Source organism: Fundulus heteroclitus, chromosome 19, assembly GCF_011125445.2.
Source record: "Fundulus heteroclitus isolate FHET01 chromosome 19, MU-UCD_Fhet_4.1, whole genome shotgun sequence".
Taxonomy (NCBI): domain Eukaryota; kingdom Metazoa; phylum Chordata; class Actinopteri; order Cyprinodontiformes; family Fundulidae; genus Fundulus; species Fundulus heteroclitus.
Genome location: NC_046379.1, coordinates 18,630,470 through 18,651,929, shown reverse-complemented (window position 1 = coordinate 18,651,929; position 21,460 = coordinate 18,630,470). Strand labels below are relative to the sequence as shown.

General features: G+C 41.1%; 1 protein-coding gene across 3 annotated transcripts in view; it reads left to right on the top strand.

Annotated features, from left to right (window-relative positions):
• The window catches only part of stxbp6 (syntaxin binding protein 6 (amisyn)), an 85,915-nt gene that overhangs the window by 53,890 nt on the left and 10,565 nt on the right, over positions 1–21,460 (top strand). For 2 of the 3 annotated variants that reach the window (XM_012861562.3, XM_012861561.3), the window contains exons 3-4: positions 15,668–15,798; positions 16,000–16,165. In XM_012861562.3, coding sequence (XP_012717016.1) covers positions 15,668–15,798; positions 16,000–16,165 — 297 coding nt within the window. Of the gene's footprint in view, positions 1–15,667; positions 15,799–15,999; positions 16,166–19,129; positions 19,223–21,460 lie in introns of all 3 variants that reach the window. The other variant, XM_036150596.1, reaches the window with a different exon arrangement.

Below are 21,460 nucleotides of genomic sequence, written 5' to 3'. Positions count from 1 at the left end.
TTTCTTCAGCTTTCAGATCGGTATGTAAATGGATTCAACACATCAAGCTTGGCCTTGGCCCTCACAACTTGCTGTCCTTGTATAACCGTCTGCTTGTCTGAGTGTGTGTCTTTGTCCCACTCAAATGAAATCACCATGGCGACTGCATGTATTTAATGAATGAGCAAAGTAAAGATTTACTGCTGAAAGAAATCGCTTGATTTTCATTGTTCAAGAGATCATAAACGCACCCGACTGCCATTAAGGTAACCTTCAGGAACTACTTTCATCTTTTCCCAGTGTCTTAACGAGGTATTCTTGACCTTTTAATCATATCTGACAAAAAGGGAAGTTCGTTGCCAACATGTCCAGAAGCAAAGGGGTTTTGTTTTGTTAATGTCTTATTTTACCTTAATTATTGAGTGAGTCTTAGCTCATTTTCTTTTTATTGACTTTTAGTGATTGGTAGAGATGCACCGATGAGAGGTTTTTGTAGCCGATGGCCGATTTTTGCCTTACCTTACGGAGGTATAAATAGCAGCAATTGTTTTTGTTGTTTTTCAAATAACCAGGACATTTTAATGTCCAAACTATTAACTGTTTATAGTAATGAAGATTTCTGAAAGATGGCTCAAAATTACACAGTTGTCTTTCTCTTGTTTTGACTGGAAACTACGAAAACAGTCAAACCAACCAGGTTATTATGGGACGCCAAAGTGCTCAAAATCAAATGAATAAATACATTTTGAAATAAGTATCTACTTAAATAAATAAAATATAAATATTCAAAGTGACAATGAAATAGTGAAATAACTGAATGCTTATCTCATCTCATTATGAAATATTTTTCATTCGTCTTTAAAAATTTGTATTATAAAAAAATTCTTTCACATTAATATTTTTCACAATAAAATTATTATTGAAGCATTCTTATTTAATTCCAGCAGTTTTTATTTCAAAATGTTGTTTTTTAAATGCTCTTTTATTTCATAATGGTGTTCTCTCCAATGGCCTATTTATGTATTTATTTCATAATGACACTTTTCAGCAAAATCACTAAAAAATTATTAGTTTCCCTGGCTGCTCCATAAACGGCTTACTATAAAGTGTGTCCTGGTCTGCATTCTTCCAAGGCCGTAGTTGTAGGTCGATTGTGTTACAGCGGGCAACGAAGGGTGTAAACATTTCTTTTAGACTCCTGCTGGCTTCCAGTTTACCAGGAGATTTGCCACTTACTATGTTGAGAGATAACGCCTTTCTCTGGACACAGTTGTTTTCAGATTCCCAGGGGCTTAGCTGACCGGGGGATTTTATTATATATTTTCATAACGAGGACAATACATATTGATGAACCTAGAGTAAATATGTGACATTATAGGTAATGGTATCTTTATAAAAACAAGCTAGCTAAAAGCAGTCACAGCATATAACCCTGGCAGATTCAGACATGAAATTGTTTCCATTAAAGCTGCACCATTTAAGTTTTGACACATGTATTAGCTTAATTTGGGATACATTCAATTATTTTTCAGGTCAATATACAGCACTTGGTGTGTATCGATGCTCCGTGCAGGTTGCCCTTCTCAAAAACTTGCCTATGTAACTTGAGTGGGTTGGATCCGTCGCTAAATGGGTCATTTGACCTAGAGTGTCTCTGTAGGTCACATGACCCATTCTAGGTTGTGGTAGTCTGAGTAAGAACAAAACAGATATGACACTTGATTAGACATATTTTTGGTTCTCCGATGTAGGTAGGATTTAATCTAGAGGGGTATAGTTGGCCTTGTCTTTACAAGTAACTCCATGACTTGCTGGTCCAAAGCGGTCTGCTATCAGATTCCAAAACATGGAAGGAGACTGTTTACTTTTGCAACAGTGCTGTGTCTTACTCACAAAAGTCCATGTTTGTGTCTCTTGTAAAGTAAATTAGTCCTTATCATACCAGAGATTTCCTGACCACTTCAAACAAGTAGCATACCTCACAACAGAATTTAAAAAAATGTTGAAAAGAGCAATATTCTGCGCAATGTTTAAGCTTTCTATTATTTGTTGATGTCTAACCCACGTTAGGTTGTGGCCACCTGAAGGAAGAGCTGACACACCATAGCAGAAAATAATGTTTCCTTTCCAGAAGCTTCTTATGACTTCTTGTCTTCCTAAAACTTAATTTTAAATGTGTCACTCATACTGAAAATATCTGTCTTCTTTGGTCCCTCACAACTTCCATACCCAAGGGTGTTGTCAGAGCAACCTGATAGCACTTGTGCAGTCACTTATCAGAAATAGGCAATTAACTATAAGGGCAGGTCAAAGATAAAATAGACTGATTCTTCTTACAAACAGATTTCTTGGTTTATCTGTAGTGATTTATCTTTGTTTTAATTTATGTGTAGCACTTATCATTAATTTTGATGTTTTAAAAACCATCACAGCTAAACTAAGTGTTTGGGAGTATTGTATAAGCACAAGGACTTTTTTGGGTCTTTTCCCATGTAGGTGGTCCTTCATGCAGAGTTTGCTTTCATGATGTCATTTCCATCTTGTATCTCACATTTTTATCTCAACAACCATGACTGTGGTTGCATTTCCTTGAGGGTAAGCTGATCCAGAGAATTTTTCCATGTGATGTCTGCAGTCTGTAAAAGGTACTGTACATGTTTCCCTTTCAGCTGTAGCACACACACAGAGTAAAGGATAACAAGGGATAATTCACTGCAGGAAGTGAGAGCATGCCACTATCAAAGCATGAGAAATGGGAGGAAAGGAACACCAACATTGCCTTCCTGGGACAGCCTGTCCACATGGAAACATGTTTGGTAGCCTCATTCAGGGTGTTATTAGACAGTCATTTTCTTGGTAGTTCATCATCATATATCAATACCAAGTGTATGCTTAAAAACTCATACTGTGATTTACTATGATACTCATAGTAAAATGTGGCATCAGCTACTATTTATAGAGAGGAATATATGGAATAATGTTGAAAAATACTACCTATTTCAGTTCCTGGAGTGTGCATAATGGGACAAAAAGTCAGTGACATATTGCAAAACTATTAAAATCTTATCTGAACTGAATAAAAAACGACCAGCAGACCTAATGAAACCATTGTTTTCAAATGATAGTGGGTGAAACTAAGCACATCTTTGCTTCGTCCACCTTACCTGAAAAGGAAACTAACACCAGGATACTGCCAACGAAAATGTACCACCTAAGCTGTAAACAAATCTATCCCTTTATCAAATAAACTACCTATGAATTAGTGCAACTGCACAATTTAAAAAAAGCATCATTGCATTCAATCCCGTTTCAAATAAATTGTTGTTTGCTGCTTGCAAACTGTATGAGTAGCAATCCCATGCCAACCTGATATTTTGTGGGGTTAGTTTGTTATCATGATATCTTACAATTCTTATTTTTAAAAAAATCCCTGATGATAAATTCTGTAAGTGCTTATCCATGAATAATAAATGGCGTAATCAAAGTTCAAACCTCATTCCAGTTTGAAATGCTGTGGTGTGACCTTGATAGAACTGTCCAGACAATTTCTGCAAACCTCAAAGAACTGAAGTCAAGTTGCAAAGCAGCCTTGGCCAAAACAATGCAAGAAACCAAAAAAGTAAAAAAAATAAAAAAAATAAATAGCTACTGGAGGTTTTTGCTGCCAAAAGTGATTATGAAAACTTTTGAATCATGTTGTTTACTTAGTTTTTCATACGGCTTTTCAATCTTGCTTTGCTTTGTTTTTGTTTATCAAATATTCACAATAAACACACCTCATTTCATGAATAAGGTGTGAGGCAATTAGATTTCAGGTGTGAAATAAGGTAAACACACCTTATTTCACGAAATAAAGCGTGTTTATACATTTGATGTTGGATTTTGAGATGTTTTTCAAACCTGGTAAGGAACAGACCATTTTTTGTCCTGATACATAACACCCTTAAACTGAAAGAGAGTGTTCTCTCTTTTTCTTCAGCAGTGTATTCATTGATCTTTGCCTCCATAGAAATTTAAACTCAAGTCAACAGAATAACTGGAAAACTCAACATTAACATTGGCAAGTGTTGTGTGGAGGGTTTCCAAGCTGAACAGTTATCAGATACAGTCTGAGAGAGAACTTAAAAGTATCACAAGATATTAATCATGATTACTCTCTGATTTTTATGTCATGCTTAAAGGTTTTAACCAAATATCTTACCGCATTCAGTCATTTTGCATCTAAGATTGCTAGAATAATAGTCCTGCATATCATTTTCACACCAACAGCATAAGTTTAATTCAATTTGCAATGAGAGCAGCTTGGAAGTTTAGTTTTAGTAGAGCTTGACTTATCATTTTCTTCTTGCTTGATTGCTATTTCAATAAAGCCATGCCTAATAGTCATGGGAGTTATCCTAATAAGGAGGGAGTGAACAGCTGAATATGAAATTGATTTGAGAGCATCAAATGTGTCTGGTGGCTTGATTAAGACTTTTTTGTTGATGTGTCAACAGTTTAGCCCCATGGCCTTGACACGTTTTGTCTTTCACACATTTCCTGATGCGGTTCAGTGATGTTATGCAAAGCTCTATTAAAAAAAGAAGAAAAAAAGAGTAAAAGCCACAAAATAGTTTCATATTGACTGTGATTTGGTTTTTTAAGGTGTGCAAATACCCACACAGAATTGGTTTGTTTTGTATTTCACCTTTTTATGCAATTTTTCTTGGTCTTTTTAATAGTGTTGTTTGATGACAGTGTCAGACTGAGTCAGTCAAGTCTGCTGCTGCAGACATACTAAAGTTCTTTAACGATCTTTATGCATGATTTTATTATTCTATCAAATGATGTCCTATAAGGAAGAAATTTATCACTGCTCAATCATGAACAGTGTATTCAACATCCAATCACTTTAGGTGATCATTTTTCATTAACTTTGCCCTGCTGTGATCGGCTGTTTTGGTTTGGTTCACTTCAGATTTTGTGATAAGGAACTGTGGAAAAAAATGTGATTGGAAAGAAAGCTTTTCTTTCACATGGTTTTTCTCAAAGGTTTCTGTTTGTAATGTTTGTCTTCCATGAAAGAAAAACGTGTAAGCTCATGTGCATAAGGGGAAAAAAAACACTTTGCTAACTTCAGCATCTATGGTAATGGTAACCGCTTAGGATTTCCAGATCAGGGTGTTTTGGTCAGAAGCAATTATGAGTGCCAGTCTCATATTTCCTGAAAAGTATTTGCTTAAAAACTCAGTATGTTTTATAGCGTTTGGTAAAATAACACACTACTCGGAAACAAGGCAGTAGTGACAAAAAAACCTTTTTCACATTAAATATCGGAGTGTAAAGCGCAAAACACTTCCCAGTGGATAAGCTGCTGTCAGACTGTTTTCTACCTAGCCTTTGAACTGTGGTTCAGTGTTTTACATCATGAAAACATCAGTTACACATAAAAACAGACACTGGTTGTGAGACCAGTAACAAACAATAAATTGTATCAGGTAAAAACATTAACACACATCAAATATGTTGGTCAATGCTCCTGTTATTATGGGTCGAAAGCAACTCTAAACAGGTGGGTTTTCAGTCTTGATTTAAAGGAACTTAGTGTTTGAGCTGTTTTGCAGTTTTCTGGAAGTTTGTTCCAGATTTGTGGAGCATAGAAGCTAAAGGCTGCCTCTCCGTGTTTGGTTCTGGTTCTGGGTGTGCAGAGTAGACCAGAACTAGAAGAAAGGATTCAAGGATTACAATATCTATATCGCAAAAAATTGCCTGGAGTTCAATAAGTGTTAGTTATTTTAGCAACCTCCATTTAGGCTCTTAGTGGCCCTAATATGTTTGGTGGCATGTGTTGTTTAATGCAACCTAAAAAGTTTGAAAAGGTAAAGAGGAGGTAAGGTTGATAAAACCACAGCTAAATTGTTTCATTGCCAAAACATCACAAGTCGGACATAAGCAACCTTTTCATTAAAACCTTGTGTTTAAGATATGAGATGGAAATGATGAATGCTATTGTTTTTAGAAGCTTAATAGAGAACTCATTATCTATCTATTTTTTGCTATGATCCTACTGCAGAAAGACATTAACACTTGAAGTTCTTCTGTATTTATAACAAGCTATATCGTTGTTGCAACATTTACTGACATCGTCGCATATCACAACTTTTCCTATTATCGTGCAGCCCTAGTGTGCGCAATGGTATCAAAGATGTTAATTGTATTATTCAACTCAATTAGGATGGGTTGAATTACTTTTGCCAGGATGCCATCCTTTCAGAATGGCATTTTATTCTACTTCCTGGAAATTAAATGTTAATGCTGTACGCCCCTCCTCCACCCCCACCACCACTTACAACAAGGCCAGATAATTATTAGCCGAATTGATTAGAGAATAAGTCATGATATCAGTTGTTGTTGTGTATGCTTCAGAGGTCTTGTTGCACTACTTTATTTAACAGAAGTGGTGTGCTGAAATGGATTGTTTGTCGATAGGTAAATGTTATTTTTAAAGCAGCATTTGTGTTTGATGGAGCATCTAAATGTTCTTTTACATCTTATCATGAAAAGAAAATCAGGAGAGAAGTAGAATATTAGTCATTGTAGGTATTTATTTTGTACCTCTAGTTAGCTTGTTTCTCCCTAAAGCGAGTTTTCTGTTTGCAGATAACTTAAAACCCCCTGCTTCATGTGAAGGGGAGGCCCCTGATGATATACTTAAATAATTACTTGTTTACAAGTTTTACTTGGGAAACTTCAGCCATAGGTCTGGCACTTATGAAACAAAACCTGTATAAGCATCATTTCTGTTTAATCAATTTTTTGGAAGCTTTTGCATAGCCTGTCTATTATTATTATTATTATTAGCACTATTTTAGTTGTTTGGAGACATATTACTATTATTCCAGTGGCAGATTGTTAGACAGTGGTTAGTCTTCTTTTCTTCAACATGGTGGTCAATTGGACCAAGCTGTCATCCTCTTTGTAAAATCTTCTCACCTTGTGTCACTCTCACAAGGCTAACTTATTGTTGTCCTCATTGCACCTGTTTGATTGAGGAAGATGAGTGCTTGCTTCTGTAATTCTGTCTCTGTATATTTCTATGGTTCTTTCTTTCCACCCACTGCACCTCAAGCATTAGCCTCAGCTGTCAAAATGGATACTGTGAAGATAACCAAACATCTTTTGCGCCGTAGGAGTAATGTTCAGACCCTCCCTTGTAAAACATTCCCAGAAATGGGTGCAGTGCACCCTGAGCGAATTGAGTCTGAACTACAGCAAGTATGTATGATATTGAACAGCTGTCGGTTATGTTTCTTCGACTTATTGAGTAAAGAATAGATAAAACAGACTAACCCATATCCTCTGTCTGAGATGAAGCAGTGGCACGTGTTCTGTTCCGGGTCTGGGTAGAGAAGTGCAACATAATGGTGCAATTGTACCAAGAAAAGACAAACGGGACTTGTTGCAGAAAGATCTGACTGAAAGACCTAATGATGGTGGTGCTGTTCAAAGACGGTGTTAAATCTTCACAATCGGTATACCAAAGTAAAGCAACCAGTTCATTACTTTGGTCATAACAAAATTATTTTCTATTCAGTTAAGTAGAGCGCTGTCAAAATAAACATGTCTTGAGATCCATTAAACTATGGGCGTGTGAAAATTTGTCAAAACACTGTATGTGGCTTGAGAACAGAGTTAATATTCTGTCTCCTGATTATAAAGCAAGCTGTGAAATATTTGTGCTCTGTTGAAGTATAGTCAAAGTCAAAGGATGAAATCAAAGAAATTCATCAGCTTTGACTCAAAGCGTCTTTCAAGGATACAGCACAAAGATCTGACTAATAAATTGTGTTATTGTTGCTAGCTCAAAGGGAAATGTTCAGCGTTGATCTCTGTTATTGCTGCAGCCAGCATGACTTATTTAATATAAATTTACAAAGTTCAGGTTCTAACGCTTTTTTAAACTTATATCTAAAAGTCAGAAAGCTTTTTTTAGTTGTTGCTAAAAAAAACAAGATCAGAATCAGATATACTTTAATAATCCCAGAAGGGAAATTACTGAAGATGCGTACTTTGAACAAGCAAGTTGCTGTTATAAAAAAGGTTGAAAAGCTTTAATGTCCACAGCTTTAAGAAAAGGTGAGAGTATTCTCAAATGCATGATTAATTGATACTGAACCAAACAAAATGTCTCACGATCCAATGCCGACATGTGGTTCTATCAGGCAATAAATCTAGTCTATTAGTGCTCCTCTTAAACCCACTGCAATGTTGGTTTTCTTATGTGTGTTAATGCAGTGTAGTTGTTTTTTTTATGTCAGCCATTCTATCATCAGGGTGACTCAACCTATGCTGCTCTTTTTGATTATTTTTGTTTCCTTTGTTCTCTATCTGTATTTCTTGCTGTCTTTGTCCTGATTAGTTGTCTTCCTTTTATTGAATTGTAGAAAAATACTTTCTAGGTTTTGGAATTTTGAACTACACAACAGAATGAAGAAGTGTGTCAGGATGCAGCTTATTGGCTGCATGCTGAGCCTCTCTCTCTCTCTCTTGTTCCTGCGCAGCCTGATCAGTTTCACCTGGCAGGCTGCAATTAACCCACAACTGCTTCCACCTGTTCCCACTGCTTTATCAGACTCACCTCTTTCGGTTCCCGTCGCCGGTCCATAGCGTTCACTCCCGCTCAGTCCCTGCCAGTTTTTCTTGTCAGCTCCGTTTGTACCCGTCAGCCTGAAGACTCCGTTCACCTGGTCTTGTTTCAGTCAGCCCATAGACTTTCCGACAGTTTTGTTTCCTCCAGTATTCAGCTCAGACGTTCAGACCTCCACCGTTCGGCTCAGACGCTCAGACCTCCACCGCTCGGCTCAGACGTTCAGACCTCCACCGCTCGGCTCGGACGTTCAGCCCTCCACTTCGGCTCGGACATCCTGTGCTCCACTACTCGGCTCTGAGGTTCTGCTCGCCTCTGCTCAGCTCTGATGCTCTGCTCGCCACTGCTCGGCTCTGACGTTCTGCTCGCCTCTGATGATCTGCTCGGCTCTGACGTTCTGCTCGCCTCTGCTCGGCTCTGATGCTCTGCTCGGCTCAGATGCTCTGCTCGCCTCTGCTCGGCTCTGATGATCTGCTCGCCACTGCTCGGCTCTGACGTTCTGCTCGCCTCTGCTCGGCTCTGATGTTCTGCTCGGCTCAGATGCTCTGCTCGCCTCTGCTCGGCTCTGATGATCTGCTCGCCACTGCTCGGCTCTGACGTTCTGCTCGCCACGGCTCGGCTCCGATGCTCTGCTCGCCTCTGCTCGGCTCAGATGTCCTGCTCTCCAGTGCTCGGCTCCAGAGTTCCTCCCGGTCAGTCTCTCCACACTCCTCCTGCCAGCCAGCTTCTACACCCTTCACCTCCGTCCGTTGAAAGACTCTGGTCTCATCCTCCATCTTCCAAACTATTCAATAAAACTCACTCATAAGAACTGACTCTGTGTGTGCGTGCTGTGTCCGGGTTCATCCCAGAAAAATATATCATAACATTATGGACCGGCCAAGGGATGAACCCGAGCATGCACAGAGCCTGGTGTAGAAGCTGGTAGGATCTGCCTCGCCTCCGGTTCGTCTCGCCTGGGTCGCAAGGTTGCGACGCCACGTTTCTGTCTCGTCTCGCCTGGGTCGCAAGTTGCGACGCCACGTTTCTGTCTCGTCTCGCCTGGGTCGCAAGTTGCGACGCCACGTTTCTGTCTCGTCTCGCCTGGGTCGCAGAGTTGCGACGCCCCGCCTCTGACTCTGTTTTCCTGGTCCGCCTTCCCCGCTGCTCAGCATTAAGGACGGCGCTCCTCGCCGTCGCTGCCCAGCGCTAACTTTTGCTTCTGCCCAGCATATTCAGACTTTGCTGCCCAGCGCCTTCTGGTTTTTGTTTGGAGTTATTTTTTGGTGTTGTGTTCTAGATCTGCTTTAGTTTCTAGTCTTTTTGTATATTTTTTATTGTTTTAGAAGAATTATTTCCGCCTTCTGTTCTTTGTTTTGGCTCAACCTTAGTTTTTGCTTTACTTAGGATTTTTTTTTAGATTTATGTTGCTTTTGAGTATTGTGTTTTATTTTGTTTTTGTCCGGGTTTTTGTGTCCCAGGTTTATTCTAGTCATTCGGGTTTTTTTTTTAGTAGTCTAGTTTTTGGTTTTCTTAGTCAGCTAGTTCGGGTTTTTGTTCTCTGTCTTCTTGTTTTAGCCATAGCCCTGATTTAGTGTTCTAGGTTCGCCTTAGTCTTCTGAGTTTTGTTTTTGAGTTCCAGTTTTTTTTTACTTTAGACTTCTTGTTTGCTTTCTGTACAGATTTCTAGCTCTAGTTATCTAGTTTTTCATTAGTTTAGTCGTACTTGCCCTCATCTCCCTGTTCTGTTTCGTTTCATAGTTTTGCTTTAGCGTTTGGTTCCTTTCCTAGTTGTCAGTCTTGTTTGTAGATCCGGTTTCAGCCCTGTAGTTTCGTTAGCTCTGTAGTCCCTGTCTTGACCCTGTAGTCCCTGTCTTGACCCTGTAGTCCCTGTCTAGCCCCTGTAATTCCAGTCTAGCCTTTGTAGTTTCTGTCCTAGCCCTGTAGTTCTAGTCTTGTTCTGTATTTGTTTTTTCTTTTAGTTTTGTTTGTCTTTATTTTTCCCCCTTTAGTATTTAGGTGTCTGGGTTCCTGCGCTGTATGGGGTCCTGCGTTGGATGGAGTCCAGCGCTCTTAAAAGTCCCTGCGCTTTCTAGGTCCCTACACCCTTCTCCTGTTTTCGTTGTATGTTTTGCTCGGTTTGGGTTAGTTTAGTTCCCTTCAGTAGTTGTTTTGTTCTGTCTTGTCCTAGTGTATCTGTGTTGTTCCCTTGTTTAGGCGCATGCAGGTCGCCGCCAGAGCCCTCCGGCGCACCCATGTCGCCGGCTGAGCCCACTGGTGCGCCAGACTGTCGCTGCCCTGCGCATGCAGGTTGCCGCCAGAGCCCTCCGGCGCTCCTATGTCGTCGGCTGAGCCCTCTGGTGCGCCAGCCTGTCGCTACCCAGTGCACGCAGGTCGCCGCCAGAGCCCTCCGGTGCTTAAGTCGCTGTCTGTGCCCTCTGGCGCGCCTGGCCTGTTACTGCCTAGCTCACCCTCTTGTTGTTGTTCCCTTGTTTAGGCGCTGCCAGAGCCCTCCGGCGCCCCTATGTCGCCGGCTGAGCCCTCTGGTGCGCCAACCTGTCGCTGCCCAGCGCACGCAGGTCGCCGCCAGAGCCCTCCGGTGCTTAAGTCGCTGTCTGTGCCCTCTGGCGCGCTTGGCCTGTTGCTGCCTAGCTCACCCTCTAGTTCCCTGGTGTTTAGGTCTTGTTTTCCTGGCGTTTAGATTTAGTGTTCCCCGGCGTGTTAGGACGCCCTCTGATTCTCGGTTCCCCAGCGTGTTAGGACGCCCTCTGATTCTCGGTTTCCCGGCGTGTTAGGACGCCCTCTGATTCGTGGTTCCCCGGCGTGTTAGGACGCCCTCTTTTCTCGGTTCCTCGGCGTGTTAGTACGTCCTCCGTTCTTGTTCCCTGGTGTTTTAGATATACCTGTTTCCCTTGCGCCCCGGCATTCTTCTTCCTGGCGCCCCGGCGTTCTCTTCCCCAAGCCCCGGTGTTTCCCTCACGCCCCGGCGGGTTTTCCCCTGGCGTTTCTGTACACCAGTCGTGTTCCAGCAGGAGTTGTTGAGCCTTGGTGTTTTCGTACGCCTGTTCTTCCCTCTGGCGTTGTCGTACGCTTGTTCTTTCCTCTGGCGTTGTCGTACGCTTGTTCTTCCCTCTGGCGTTGTCGTACGCTTGTTCTTCCCTCTGGCATTGTCGTACGCTTGTTCTTCCCTCTGGCGTTGTCGTACGCTTGTTCTTCCCTCTGGCGTTGTCGTACGCTTGTTCTTCCCTCTGGCGTTGTCGTACGCTTGTTCTTCCCTCTTGCGTTGTCGTACGCTTATTCTTCCCTCTGGCGTTGTCGTACGCTTGTTCTTCCCTCTGGCGTTGTCGTACGCCTGTTCTTCCCTCTGGCGTTGTCGTACGCCTGTTCTTCCCTCTGGCGTTGTCGTACGCCTGTTCTTCCCTCTGGCGTTGTCGTACGCCTGTTCTTCCCTCTGGCGTTGTCGTACACTTGTTCTTCCCTCTGGCGTTGTCGTACGCTTATCCTTCCCTTTGGCGTTAAGTACGCCCGTTCCTTCCCTTTGGCGTTAAGTACGCCCGTTCCTTCCCTTTGGCGTTAAGTACGCCCGTTCCTTCCCTTTGGCGTTAAGTACGCCCGTTCCTTCCCTTTGGCGTTAAGTACGCCCGTTCCTTCCCTTTGGCGTTAAGTACGCCCGTTCCTTCCCCTTGGCGTTAAGTACGCCCGTTCTTTCCCCTTGGCGTTAAGTACGCCCGTTCCTTCCCTTGGCGTTAAGTACGCCCGTTCCTTCCCTTTGGCGTTAAGTACGCTCGTTCCTTCCCTTTGGCGTTAAGTACGCCCGTTCCTTCCCTTTGGCGTTAAGTACGCCCGTTCCTTCCCTTTGGCGTTAAGTACGCCCGTTCCTTCCCTTTGGCGTTAAGTACGCCCGTTCCTTCCCTTTGGCGTTAAGTACGCCCGTTCCTTCCCTTTGGCGTTAAGTACGCCCGTTCTTTCCCCTTGGCGTTTTGTACGCCCGTTCTTTTCCTTTGGCGTTAAGTACGTCCGTTCTTCCCTCTTGGCGTTTTCGTACGCCTATATTTTCCCCGTGACGCTGTCATGCGTCCGTTTCGCCTCGGCGTTTCCCTCACGCCCCGGCGATCTCGCCCCTTGGGCCCCTGCGCTCCTCTCACGCTTCGGCGTTGTTTCTCCTTGGCGTTTCCACACGCCCGTTCCTTGCCCTTGGCGTTTCCATACGCCCGTTCCTTCCCCTTGGCGTTTCCATACGCCCGTTCCTTCCCTTTTGGCGTTTCCATACGCCCGATCCTTCCCTTTTTGGCGTTTCCATACGCCCGATCCTTCCCTTTTGGCGTTGTGTTGCGCCCGTTCCTTCCCTTTGGCGCTGTGTTGCGCCCGTTCCTTCCCTTTGGCGCTGTGTTGCGCCCGTTCCTTCCCTTTGGCGCTGTGTTGCGCTCGCTCTTTCCCCAGCGCTGTCAAGTACTCTCGCTTTTTCCCCGGCGCAGTCAAGCGTTCGTGTCTTTCCCTGATGTGCCGTCCCCTGATTGTGCTTTGGCACATCAGTGTTCTCTAGCTCCTTGGTTCCCCCGTGTTCTTTGGCTCCTTGATTCCCCGCTGTTCTCTAGTTCCTTGGTTCCCCGCTGTTCTCTAGCTCCTTGGTTCCCCGTATTCTCTGGCCCCTTTTGTGTTTGCAGGCTCTTTGGTCCCTCAGTGTTCGGTTTCGACTCTTGCCCGCCTTCCTGGGCCCCCTCCACCCGCCCGGCGTGGGGATTCTGGGCCGTCCGGTGTCCGGCCTTGGGGGGGGGGTACTGTCAGGATGCAGCTTATTGGCTGCATGCTGAGCCTCTCTCTCTCTCTCTTGTTCCTGCGCAGCCTGATCAGTTTCACCTGGCAGGCTGCAATTAACCCACAACTGCTTCCACCTGTTCCCACTGCTTTATCAGACTCACCTCTTTCGGTTCCCGTCGCCGGTCCATAGCGTTCACTCCCGCTCAGTCCCTGCCAGTTTTTCTTGTCAGCTCCGTTTGTACCCGTCAGCCTGAAGACTCCGTTCACCTGGTCTTGTTTCAGTCAGCCCATAGACTTTCCGACAGTTTTGTTTCCTCCAGTATTCAGCTCAGACGTTCAGACCTCCACCGTTCGGCTCAGACGCTCAGACCTCCACCGCTCGGCTCAGACGTTCAGACCTCCACCGCTCGGCTCGGACGTTCAGCCCTCCACTTCGGCTCGGACATCCTGTGCTCCACTACTCGGCTCTGAGGTTCTGCTCGCCTCTGCTCAGCTCTGATGCTCTGCTCGCCACTGCTCGGCTCTGACGTTCTGCTCGCCTCTGATGATCTGCTCGGCTCTGACGTTCTGCTCGCCTCTGCTCGGCTCTGATGCTCTGCTCGGCTCAGATGCTCTGCTCGCCTCTGCTCGGCTCTGATGATCTGCTCGCCACTGCTCGGCTCTGACGTTCTGCTCGCCTCTGCTCGGCTCTGATGTTCTGCTCGGCTCAGATGCTCTGCTCGCCTCTGCTCGGCTCTGATGATCTGCTCGCCACTGCTCGGCTCTGACGTTCTGCTCGCCACGGCTCGGCTCCGATGCTCTGCTCGCCTCTGCTCGGCTCAGATGTCCTGCTCTCCAGTGCTCGGCTCCAGAGTTCCTCCCGGTCAGTCTCTCCACACTCCTCCTGCCAGCCAGCTTCTACACCCTTCACCTCCGTCCGTTGAAAGACTCTGGTCTCATCCTCCATCTTCCAAACTATTCAATAAAACTCACTCATAAGAACTGACTCTGTGTGTGCGTGCTGTGTCCGGGTTCATCCCAGAAAAATATATCATAACAAAGTGTAATCTATTTTCTTCTTACCAGAGTTATAAGACACAATTTGATACAAGAGTATAAATAACTCCCCTGCATGGCTTTTTTTTTTTTTTTTTTTTTTTTAAAGCTGTAAAACACACAATTTGATCACCAGAGAAGCCAAGCTGCCACCAGTCATTTGACGTAAAAAACCCGACACATCATAAAAACAGCAAATGTAGCTCAGTGTTACAGAATCAACACAACCTTAACAGAAAAATCAGAGAAATGGCCCAACTATAACAACATTTTATCTCGTCTTATACTAGTCAGACTCAGAATATGCTGGGTGCTTAAAACTAAAAGTGATACAGCATGACCTCTACACCACTGAGCCCAGTTACTCATGCAGTATTTGGGGCAGGAGTGCATCAGACGCAACACTGTACCTTTAAAGATGTAACAGGGCCTCCATCTTTGACAGAATTCCTCCTTTTTTCCCAGGTTAAGCCCAAGATAGAGGAATGGTGTGACAGCTGCCTAACGGATATTTTATTTAGTTTAACTTTATTGTATACCCTGTCTGTCAATGTGGCAATAAGAATCATTGTCTTCATGCCAAAAGGAGCCCAACAGATTTTACTTTCACAAGTGGAGCCTTACTGCTTTTGCCATAGTGCTCTGCTTGATGTATATATGCAAGAAGCTTTATTAATCTGTATATAAACTGACTTGAATTGTTCTGGATAGTAAAAAGAAATTACACCCTTTTTCAACGGTGGCGCAGAGGTTAGGGAGTTGTCCTGCAATTGGCAGGTTGCCGGTTCGATCCCCCGCTCTGACTGTCTCTGTCGTTGTGTCCTTGGGCAAGACACTTCACCTGCATTGCCTGCTGGCGGTGGTCAGGGGACCCGGTGGCTGCCAGTGTACGGCAGCCTCGCCTCTGTCAGTCTGCCCCAGGGCAGCTGTGGCTACTAACATACCTCACCACCGTCAGGGTGTGAATGGGTGAATGACTAAAACTGTAGTGTGAAGCGCTTTGGAGGCCGTCAAGACTAATTAAAGCGCTATACAAGTACAAGCCATTTACCATTTTGAATTATTGGTCTTTTACATATCTAGGCTTTTAAGGGTGTACTTAGTTTTTGTCCCAGATTTTTCCATCAAGGCAAAATGATGGAATCTCTACTATGTTGTTTTATCAACTTTAAGGGTAGATTTACATACTTTTTTTAGGATAAAATCCTTGGATTTTGTTTGAGGTGTGGCGGTGATGTATTTTTTTTTATTTGATTTTGGATTATCTTTTTTTCCTTTTTGTCTCCACAGTGACAAACAAGAAACCGTCCCATGTATCCCTCACTAAAGTGAAGCAGTTCCAAGGATCATCTGCCTTTACCAAAAGGTCTCAATGGACTATTGACCAGCTACGACAGGTTAATGGCATTGACTCCAACAAAGTACGTTGTTACAAGGCCTCCAACAAATATTGTACTTTCAATATCGATAAATAAATTCTAATTTGATGTACAACTTTTGCTAAGTTTACACAGCCTGAATGGCTGGTTTTTACTTGTTTTTAGTAAGTTTTGTTTATTTGTATTTTACACAGCTGCCCATTCTAACCTCATACCTATAACCGTTTAATTGTTTACACAAAGGATTGTCCGGAATTTGACCTGATGTTCGACAACGGTCTGGACCAGTGGGTGGCTAGCTCCGCGGGAGAGAAGTGCACCTTCATCCAAATTCTTCATCACACCTGCCAACGCTACTGCTCAGCCCGCAAACCCGAGTTCATCAACTGTCAGTCAAAACTGCTCGGTGGTAAGATTTCTCCAAGATAAAAGATTTGACTAATTTCTAGAGGGACAGAGCAACTGATGTAACCATGTGCTGTAAGCCCAGCATGAATCCTATTGTGTGATGACAACTTGCACCTGGTGTGCATGAAAATTAATGCTTATTTCTTGTACACAGCATCTGTTGTGTGCTCTGTTGAAGAGATGTCAAAAGAGGAAGTCAACTTAGACTCACATTATCTTTCGAGGAAAAATAAACTGGTTTTACAGCACAAGAAATCCTCAGAACATCTTAGTCTGACTTTTCATAATTGTCCTTACAATGTTAATGGCAGTCCCCATTTATAAAACTAACTTGTTTAAATGCAGAATCCCTCCCTATAACATAAAATGACACTGTTTTACATTACTACTTCTTGCTTTCTCATACTGATACTAAATCAAGGAAACTGGAGGGAAAGTAAAAAAAAAAAAAACAATGTCTCCTCTGCATGTATTTATTGTTTGCTAAGTAAAGATGCACAGCTAAAACAATTTAAGCACTTTGAATCGTCTCGTTACTAAAAAGTGCTGTATGAATAAACGTGCCTTGCCTTAAGCACATCTAGGTGTCAAATGTTACACATGTTAAATGTCCTCTTGTTAATATTTATCGTGGTGCTTTAATATAATCCTGTGAGGCGTTATTAGATAGTATGGTTATTCTCAATTTCCATCTCAGAATATCAGTCGGCCTGCTCTGGTATTATTATGGAAAATACCCTAAACCCGCCCACCATCTCCAGATACAGGGGTCACTTACCAGAGGAGTTTATTTATGATTCTGCTGTTGTTAGGAATGATCTAACATGGATTGCACTGCAGCAGGATGAGCTGCTGGTGTTACCATCACTTATCCAGTTCCCGTTTCTCTGTTTGTCAGTGTGTGTGGGAACAGACTATCTGTTCATTGATGATAAAGCTGCCATATCTTCCCAACCTTCTGCCACATTGCTTTGACCTGCCTCCTACATTCATGACCATGTCCATAATTAACATTTTTCAGATGACCCCCGTCGTATAGTGTGGTTTCTGTATGTGTAGGTGGGGAGGTTGCAGTTTTCCAAAGAGCAAAGAAGCTTATGCATTTTAATGAAACATGTTAAGCAGAGTTGCTCCACCACTGATCTAAAAATCAGCATTTGCATTTCTCCTGTTAAAAGAAATAGACTTTGTGCACCAAACTAAGTGTCCTGCAAAGGCCTCTTCTGACATTAACCAGAAAGTCCTATCTCTGTCTGCTAATCTGTTGATAAACTCTTTGCTCTCTCTGGATCTATTGAACATGATTGATGGTTAAGATGTCAGGTAATCACTTGTATAACTTACGCAGAATAGGGAGAATCCCAGTCTGCTACCAATTCTGTCTACTCCAGTTTAAGTCTCACACCAGTGCAAAACAAAAACGATGACGCTGCTCAGGTGTGGGACCCTAACTGTGGATGGACTCTATCTGCAGAAAAAACATGCAGGGGATTGCAAGCATTCATGAATTTAGAAATGGCGTCAATGATAAACATAAATGTACCTAAATTGAAAGGAAGATAATGTTAATTAATACAAGACAGACTATTCAAGAGAGCAGAAAATTGTCAAACGTCATGATTCACCAGCAAACTTTTCGGCCAAATGTTCAGTCTTTGTTCTTTTTAAAAGGTTTGACCTGCCGATGCAGATTAATGCTACTTTCAATGTCTCTTTCAATTAACTATTTATCCAAGATACACTACCAGTCAAAAGTTTGAACTCACCTTTGTCATTCAATGGCTTTTCCTTATTTTTATGACTTTCATAGTCATAAAAATAGATTCATAGGGAAGACATCAAAGCTATGACTCAAAGTATATGGAATTATACATCTTGTATATGTTAGCCCCACATTCACTGTAAAACGTTTTATAACAGAGACAAGTTTATTGTTGCTGAACCAAACAATTTTATTTTATATTAGCCATTAGAACAGTTCCCATGGCTCAAATAGCTAAAATACCAGTTTCTTTGTGGATTCCCTTGATAGTTCAGCATCTTAACTCTGATATTTCCAAAGGCTGTCAACATTACTAAAATTCATAGTTTTTCATAAACAACAAAAGGATGAAATAGAGCAACTTCCCTCTAATGATGTTCACTATTTCAGCTCTGTGCTAAAAGTAATAGAATCTACACCAAGTAGAGCCTTTAGTGTGTACAATCGAGCTAGATATCAGCTGCTTTGGGTCACTGGCTAATTTCTCTGTGCATCTCTACTTGGATCATCCAACTAATAGAAATGCCATAAAAAGGTTTTGTATCCCAGCAGGGGACAGTGAGAGATGTATTGGGCCAAAGCAACAGCTACTAACCTAAGATACTCAATGGCTTTGAAGTAGTGCCACACATAGAAAACAAGAGTGTATCAGATTTCCACTGCAGACTATAAAGAAATTTCCCATGACCAAACAAACAACCATGTTAATATTGAATTTTTTTTTTCCACTTAAATAATGATGGGAGCAGATATTTGGGCTAAAACTTCCTGTTTGGTGTGTTGATTATTCTTTGAAGACAGAATCTTATAAGTTAAATTATGTTAAAAATATTGTGGTCTCGGCTCAATGGTTATTATAATTAGGTTTGACTTAATATTGAACAGCCACAATGACTTTTTTTAAAGCTTCTTGTTGCTTTGTAATCAATAGATTTGGATCTTAAACAAAGTAGTTTTTCCTATCAGTTATTTGGGTGTTTTCCTTGCCATAGCTACTTGACAGTAAGAGAGAACTAAACTTCTGAGTGATTTACTCCTAATTGAATAATAATAATAATAATAATAATAATAATAATAATAATAATAATAATAATAATAATAATAATAATAATAATAATAATAAACAACTGAGGACTAATTTAAAACTTCATTAACTCTAATAAAATCAATAAAAAGTTGTTTATGGCTGTTTTCTCATCGCAGAAGGCTTAGATACAGTCATTTACCACTGCAAGGTGTATTTGAACAGGATGAGGAAAGACTTAGTGCCTCATCGTGGTCATCTGCAAAGACAAGGTAAGCTCTGCAGAACAAAAAATTGTAGCTTGTAATAAAAGTATGTTTGTTTCCTGATGTCATCAATAATTTAATGTATGGTTGAAAGGAGGAATCACAATTGTTTAAGTTGGATAGGATACCTCTCGTAATGTCTACAATCGAATGAAGAATACGAAACTGGAAGTACTAATACGTTTGGAAAAGGCTGTTCAGCTATGTGAAAAATGCAACAAAGCTGGGACAAAGAAGAGATAAAAATAGAAATAAAAACTTGTTGGCTTTGTGCTCATAGTTCAGTAAACTAACAGGCATTCCTGGCATTTTATTTTTTATTAGTACTTTTAATAGCTTTTAAAAGACTACAGTTATAGCTTGAATCTTCACTAATACTGTTTTAAGTCTTCAGCACTGTTGGGTAGGATGTGTCAGATTATGTTTTATGTTTTTTTTTGCCAATAGTGATGGAAATTATGACTTATTTCTTTTGTCTTTGGAAACCAAAACAATTTTCCTGTTAGGAGATTGAGTGATGGTGTCATTAATCTACTGTTCAAAGCCACCGTATGGTGACTCCTCATCAATTTGGAGTTTGTTTCTTATAGGAAATAAGACAGGGATCCTTCAAAAGATTCAACTATTTTAAATAAACTATTGATTTTGATAGATTTCATTTTTTTTACCTTTTTATTGAAAAGTAGTATGGCAAAAAAAAAAGTTATGCCCTTCTCAGTAATTACTTGGTGAAACAATCTGTGTTGGCATTACAGAAATCAAACCATTTTTAAGTTTAGAGGGAAATTACTTTTACACAGGGGAAAGGCTTTTTTGGATAGCTTTTTTGTCCTTACAACATCATTTATTAGTAGTAGTTCTTTATTAACATTTCTTTGATCTTAAACTTTTAAGTGTGATCAAAATGCAAACTGAAGAAGTCTCTAAGGATGCAGTTATTTTTTCTCTCCCGTTATGCTAAGAATTATTTTAAACACCAGTCCTAGATCCTATACCGCCTTTACAATTTAGTATGTAAAAATCCTAGAAATGTCCTGATTGTAAACAAACTGAATGTTATTTATGTAATACTGTACACAGACAGTTAATGTATGAATTATGTAAAGTATGTAATCAGTGTTACAGATGTTGCCTTAAAAAAGTCTGGGGTAAGAGAAATAGGTTGTGCTTGATAAGAAAAAGAGACTTCTACAAGACATTTAATTGACTTTATTGGAGAAAAACTACAGGATAACAGTGGATATAAATGTTTGGATTTAAATAAAGTATCTAGAAACATTGCGGAAGCACAATATAGTTTAATTATGCTGCTGTTAGTGGAGTCCAGATTTACATTAATTAAACTGCAGTGAGGGTTTTTTATTGGAGCAGCATAGCTATACCTAAGGGTGCCTGTTTTGTTTTGAGGGTCTCTCTTTCTCCATTCTCTATAACATTTAGAACCATGAAAAAGCAGTTTTCCTACTTAAATGCTGTACTAAATTACTGTTAATTATTCAACATAGAGTTAAAGTAAACCTGAAAACTTTGTCATAACTCCATACCTGGATCACTGAAAAAGTGAATCTCTTCTTTTATCTCATATATATTTAACCTCAAACTTTAGGATGTTTAATTTAATACCAATTATTAAATAATTTACTTTCATGCAAGACAACCTAAAAATATAAAATATTGGTACGCTTAAGTGTGGATATGTGATTCATTCAAATAGGAAGCAGTAGCACAATTTTAATTTACTACAGAGATGTAGCTGATTCTGTGTTGGTGTCCTTTGCCCTTATTCTTGCTTCTTTTCCTTGCTGCCGGTCATATATAGCCCGAAAAATAATCTTTTTGGTTCAGGCTACAATATTCTTACTGTTGAAAAACTTGGATCACCCACATTTAGTTACAAATATTTATAATTTTTAATACTATGCTTATTCTATTATGTTTTTGAAGCCAGTTCTGTTTTTTAGTAGGTAAAAACTGTCATTGTTTTGGCAATTGATCTTTCATTGTTTAATTTTCCCCACCTATGTCTTTGGGTTTTATGCTTTTTGTGAATGCAGGGTAAGCAGGAGAAACTAATCATGCAATTTCAAAATGATGCATTTCTAAAAATTAGGTGGAGACATGTTTTATGTTAAGCTAAACGCTGGGTTACTTTGATGAAAACAAGAAAGTACACTAACCATCAACTCTAAAGTTTTAATGTATATGTTTTTTTTTTACTTGGTATAATTCAAATTGAAAGTGTAC